This window comes from Neovison vison, chromosome 10 (genome assembly GCF_020171115.1).
Source record: "Neovison vison isolate M4711 chromosome 10, ASM_NN_V1, whole genome shotgun sequence".
In the NCBI taxonomy this organism is placed as follows: domain Eukaryota; kingdom Metazoa; phylum Chordata; class Mammalia; order Carnivora; family Mustelidae; genus Neogale; species Neogale vison.
The window spans coordinates 2,249,745-2,255,756 of record NC_058100.1 but is presented as its reverse complement, the minus strand read 5'-3'; the positions used below and the strand labels follow the sequence as shown (position 1 = coordinate 2,255,756).

General features: G+C 61.1%; 1 protein-coding gene across 1 annotated transcript; it reads right to left on the bottom strand.

Annotated features, from left to right (window-relative positions):
- On the bottom strand, positions 1–4,209 carry HAPLN2 (hyaluronan and proteoglycan link protein 2). Its single transcript, XM_044266596.1, has 7 exons — positions 4,086–4,209; positions 3,868–3,918; positions 1,664–1,774; positions 1,095–1,448; positions 825–941; positions 516–698; positions 1–281 (listed from the first exon to the last, which is right to left on the bottom strand). The coding sequence occupies exons 1-7, from the start codon at positions 4,111–4,113 to the stop codon at positions 1–3; spliced, it is 1,125 nt and encodes a 374-aa protein (XP_044122531.1). The 5' UTR covers positions 4,114–4,209.
- Between the last annotated feature and the right edge of the window lie 1,803 nt (positions 4,210–6,012).

The following is a 6,012-nucleotide window of genomic DNA, read 5'->3' as shown; positions in this document are numbered from 1 at the left end:
CTACTCCGAGTAGCAGTAGGTCCCGAAGGCCGCCTGCTGGGCTCGCGGGAAGCCGAAGCTGCGCACGCCGGGGTCGGGGAGGCCCCCGCAGCGCGGCCGAGGCGACGTGATGGGGAAGCGCACGCTGCCGTCCGCCAGCCAGCCGCCGTCGCACTGGTCCAGCCCCGAGAACTTCCAGGCGGCGTAGAGGTGCCCGACCTTGGCCACCGTGGCCCCGCGTCGCCGGCACGCCGCGTGCGCTTCGGACAGCGTCAGCCGCCCGGGCACGAAGAACACGTGGCCTGCGGAGCGGGGCGCGTCACCACCGCGGCAGGCGTGCGGGGGCCGGGGGGAGCCTGGCGGACGCGGGGACCGAGGGCACCACGCGCGGTCTCGATGGCGAGTCCGGGTCCCCTCCGGCCGCGCGCATCTCGCTCCGCGCCGGCCTCTCTAGACCGTCCCCACCACCCCTTCCGAGGCACGGGCGCGGGCTCTCATCCCCGCCCCGCCGGCCGCCTGCCTCCCCGCGCCCTCACCTGCCGTCATCGAAGTGAAGCAGAAGGCGTCGTAGCGGTCGCGCTTCCGGTCGCGGGGCCCGTAGCTGCGGATCCCCGGCCGCCCCCGGCCGCCGCACGGGGCGCGCGCCGTGAGCACCGGGTAGCGCACCGAGCCCTCGAGCAGCCAGCCCGCGTTGCACCAGTCCAGGCCCTCGGTCCACGCTGGTGGGCAGGGGGAGACGGGGTCGGGGGTTAGAGGGGTCCCAGCAGACGCCGGACCACAGCTCGCCCCCGCGGGGCCGGGCACATCCCGGAGAGGCCTGGGCGGTGCCTGGCTCGGCCGCTCACCCTGGTACAGCTGGGCGTAGGTGGCCAGACGCCCGTCCTGCTCCTCGCACGCCTGTTTCGCCTCGTAGTAATTAAACTGGTACCGGCCCCGGCTGGGCTGGTACGGAAACACCACTCCTGAGGGGAGAGGCGGACAGCCTGGAGGGGGGCCGTCGGACGGGAGAGAGGGCTGGGGGACCCCGGCGGCGGGCGGGGGAGTCCTGGGAGACCCGAGCTGGGGCGGCCACAGCCCAGCAGAAGAGGAGGGGGCGGGGAACCCAAGGGCCTCACCCTCCAGGCGCAGCGTTAGCGCCACGCTCTCGTCCTCCATGCCGTTGATGAGTTCACAGCGGTACCTGCCCTCGTCCTCCAGGCGCACGCCCTCGATGACTAGGGAGGCGTCCAGCCGGTGCCCCCTCCGCATCCTGGCACGCCCCCCCAGGGGCCCGTAGCCCCGGGCGTGCAGGCCGTTGGTGATGAGGATCAGCGTTTCCCGGAGCTCCCCGGGCTCCACTTTGCTCCAGCGGACCTTGTAGCTGGGAGGCGGGGTGCCCAGGACGCAGGGCAGCGTGGCGGTGGCCCCACGATGAGAGTGAATGACCTCGTGGATGGGGGGCAGGAGGTAGTGGGGACCAGGGTGGGGTGCTGAGCAGAGGGGGCCACAGTGGCAGGAACCCCTCGGCCCCCACCGCAAGTGCCCATCCAGACCCTAGACCCCAGACTCCTCCAACCCTCCCCTCCATTCCACACTTAGCGATGGCCCTCCCTGGGCACCTCCAACAGCTGCCCCATCCACTTTCCCTACACCTGAAGCCTCTCCCCGACCGGTCCCCAAATTTTGGGCAGGGCTGAGGTCTTACCTGCATCCCCCAGGGCTTCGTGGAGGATGGTGAAGGCCCAAGGGAGAAGGAAGTGGCCGAGTGTTGGGAGACTGAGAGGACCCGGCATGATGGGAGTCAGCCCAGCGAGGTCTGTAGGGCACAAAGAACACAAGCAGACGGCATTTCTTGGGACTAGGAATAGGAGGAGGGAGCAGGGTTGGAGATGGATGATCCCATCCATCGGGGATCCCTCAGAAGGGACTGTCCCGCTGGAAAGCATGGGGACAGAGCAGGGGGCTGAAGGGGGCAAATGGAAGGTGATGGGGGAAGGGACAGTGGCAAACTCCCTTCCCCCAGGCCTCCTGGGCCATCCCTCTTTTGCCCCTCCAAGGCCTTCCTGCCCTTCCCCCTCCCAGGCACTACTGCCTGAGTCTGGCCACCCAGATGGCTGCTGCAGTCTCCTCCTCTCCCAGTACCGTCCTCCAACAGAGCCAGCCCAGACGTGATCTTGTCTCTCTCCTGCTTAACACACAGGCTCTTTTTGCCCTAGGGACAAGGTCTGGGCTCCTACCCGCGGCTACCAGGGCCCTCTGGGATCCCGCCCCCCGCCTCCCGTGCCCTCAGCACTGTGTTCCAGGTACCTTGGACTTCTGGCTCCAAGAGAGTCTGAATTCGCGCTCACTTCCTTCCCCTGGGCGTCACTGTGGGCCTCACCTCCTCTGGGAAACCCTTCCTCTTCCCTCGCTGGCCTCACTCTAGTGCGCTGTGACCTGCTCTCCTGGGCCCCACGCTTCACCGGTCTGGCCCTCGTTCTTGGAAGTGCTTTTATTAGCGACTGAGCTAACAGTGGGGGTTTGAGAGTGATACCTGTGCATGTGTGGGCCGTATCTGGGAGGTTTCCAGTGGTTAAAAAGCTATAGCACTAATACCCAAAACAGCTGTCTATTTCAGTAGTAGATTTCCCCCCTTCTTTTTCTTTTCTTTATTTTATTAAGTAGGCTCCTTGCCCAGTGTGGGGCTCGAACTCATGACCCTGAAATCAAGAGTCGCAGGCTCTATGGACAGCCAGCCAGGTGCCCTGATTTTTTCCCCTTATTGTTATCTGTTCTTTATCAACTTGGCCATTTTTAAAAAATTGGACTGAGGACACCTTTAGCCTGGCTTTACTCGTTTTCTAACCCCTATTCCTCCAAGTGCTAATTGCATGACTTCGAACAAGTTATTTACTTCTCTCTGCCTCGTGTCCTCAGCAGTAAACATGCCGATAGCAGTTCCCATCTATCTCATCAAAAGAACATGCTAGAATTCTTAGAATTGTGTCCAGTATATAGTAAGTTCCATGTTTGCGTTAGCCTTTATCTGCGGCACCCAGGACAGTTTCTGGCACACAGTAGGTGCTAAATAAATGTGTGTGCTTGTTAATGATGAGTCCCCGCTAAGGATTCTGGGAAGGAGAACTGGAATGTGGGAAAAGCCGGAAGCCAGAGGGCTGAGCCCCTCCTCCTTCAAATGAAGGCCAGGCCCCACTTGCGCTTACAAGGGAGAATTGGGGGCTGCGTACAGAGGGCTTCCCGGGGCCTGGAGGGGAAGTACCTGGGCTGGGAACCCACCAGGAGACCCGCGTGAGACCGCCCCAGCATTTGCCCCGTGTATCCTGTTTTTAGGTGGGAATGATTACAGGTCTCCCCTTACACCTGTTCAAAGGTGCACACACTGTAGGGAGCAGTGAGGTCGCACAGCCAGGAAGAGGACGGCAGGCTCACGCTCCTCCTGGTCTGTATTTGTGTGTTTCTAAGCAGGCACACACGTACCCTCTTTGTAGCCCTTGCAGAGAATTCGAGAGCCAACAGCCCCCAGCGCCTACCTGTTAGAAGCTGGTCTCTTCACAGAGATGGGAGAGGCAGGGACTGGCTGCTTTTTGTCCTGCTCCGGGAAGACGTTCCAGTGAAGGCGTTGCGGGACCCCGGCAGGTCCAGGCACCTTCGAGCCCCGGGACTTGGGCACCTGATCAGCAGGGCTGCTCCTTGTGCTTCTGCCCTGAGTTCCCAGGAGCAGCTAAGATGCCAAGAACTTGTCCACCTGCCAGTCCACTAAGCTAGGCCAGGTGACTGGTGTCCAGCCTGTGACCTGGACCTTTCTCTGCACGGCTCACTGTCCTGGGCCTGGGGAGGATGTGGGGCTTGGGGTCGGGGCTGGGGACCCCCAGAGAGGTTGGAATGAAGGAGGCACCCAGGAAGGATTACCTGGAGGAATGTGGAGGGTGGGGTGCCTCGTTTCTTCTAGATGCTCTCGGCCTGCAGAAGGAGCAGACGGACTGGTGGGTATGAAGACGCGGGGCCGCTGTGTGTGAGGACGGGCCGCGGATGAGCTCGCAGACCACGGTCAAGATCCCGCCGTCTCTGCATCTCCACGCGGGCCAGTTGACGCAGCAGCCCCGCCCCTCGTCCCACAGGGCCCTCACCTCTGTCCTCCGGAACCTGGGTGCGCATCGCCTGCGGGGAGAGGCTCTCAAGGTGGGAACCAGACTTCCAGCGGACCTCCGGCGGCTTCCAGAAATCCCAACCCCTTCTGTCCAGCCCCCTGTCTGTCCGTCTGTCCTTTCCTTCTCTGGCCCCACCCCATCGGAAGCACAATTTCCCATTGTCTCTGTCTTTCCCCCTATTGTTGGATAACAGGGGCCCTTTCTTCATCCTGCAGGCGATGGCAACAAAATGCCAGCAGCTGGGGATGTGGGATGCAGGACCGGCTGGCACACGCCACCGGAAAAGGGGCCCGGGTTGGAGCAGGATCCGAACAGGATGGACATCCCCAGGGAAAAGAGACGGGGTGGGGGCGTTTTTGGTGAGGAGGTTGAAATGGGTCCCTTCTGTCCCAAAGCTTCAAGCTTCGGGAGGGATTTGGTGTGAGGCCGGGGATGGCGGGGCTCCGCGGAGCACAGAGCACGTGGTTGGAACTGCAGTGGGAGAGAGGGCAGGTTGGCAACAAGGAGGGGCTTCGGTGCCTGGGAGGAAAAATGGGAATTTCTGAGAAGGACTTTGAAAAGCTCGCCAGAAGAGAGGTCAGCTTATTTGTCCCGCCTCCTCTTAGTGTAAATTCTTAAGAGAAGGGAGGTCCTTAACCTCCCTGAGTGGGAACACAGTCTCCAGTCTGCCCTAGAGTCTACGCTCCCACGGAGTTCACAGTCAGTGTTCAGACCTTTCTGTCGAGGCATAATTTACATACGGGGGCACTGATCTTACACAGACAGCTCAGTAATATTTACACCCGTACACACCATGGAACTAACCCCCGAGATCAACATATGGAATATTTCTTTTTTTTTAATTTTAATTTTTTTAAAGCTTTTTATTTATTTATTTGACAGAGAGAGATCACAAGTAGGTAGAGAGGCAGGCAGAGAGAGAGGAGGAAGCAGGCTCCCCGCTGAGCAGAGAGCCCGATGCGGGACTCGATCCCAGGACCCTGAGATCATGACCTGAGCCGAAGGCAGCGGCTTAACCCACTGAGCCACCCAGGCGCCCACGTAGAACATTTCAACACCCAGAATAAGCGTGTTTCTTTTGCTGTCAGTGCAGAGGCTGGGAATAACCTTGTGGAAAAGGTTCTAGCTTCCAATCTCCTCTTGTCTTCTTCTCTCTCCACCCAGCAATCCCGGGTCAGTAGTTTGAGTCATTAAGATCAGGTGCTTTTGGAACCGGAGGGTGGGGGGTACCTGAGGACACCTGGCTTCTTCAGGCACCTGACAAAGAGGAGGAGCGGGTGGGAAGGGGACAAGCCCACACGGAAGGCAGCTGTGGAGTCAAGCCTGGAACTTGCTGCCGTTCCCACTCATCCCTCTTGGGTGCCTCTCCCGGATTCTCCCAGTCCCGGAGCTGCAGGGTTTTCCGCAGGGGCCGCATCTCCTAACAGGGGCCCACCCGACCTGCTCACGCTCCTCTGGGGATTGACGGACTCTCTTCCCCCTCTTCCAGCACTGTTCCTGGGTCCCCCCCTACCCCCCCCAGAGGAGAGAAGACAAACAGCCCCTGTCTTGGGGCCAGGACGCCCTGATCCCGAGCATCTGACTGGCCTCCACCCAACTCAGACAAACAGCCTCCCGCAGAGAGGGCCCCCCCCCAGGCCAGCCTCCGCCCTGGGCTCACTCCCACCCTCGTTCTCCCCGATCGCTTCTGAACCAGGGTCTGGAAGTCTCAGGTATGTGAGCCCATGAAAGGCTGAGCGCAGACGGGAGGTGGGCCTGGCACTATCCCACAGAGGCAGAAAGAACCCTTTGCGGATGGGGTGGGGAAGGAACGAGGGACCAGGAATGAATGTGTGGAGAACAGCCTGATACGTTCCCGGTTCCCCCAAGGCTCAGCTCAGCAGGGAGGTAGCTGCTGGGCTTGCCC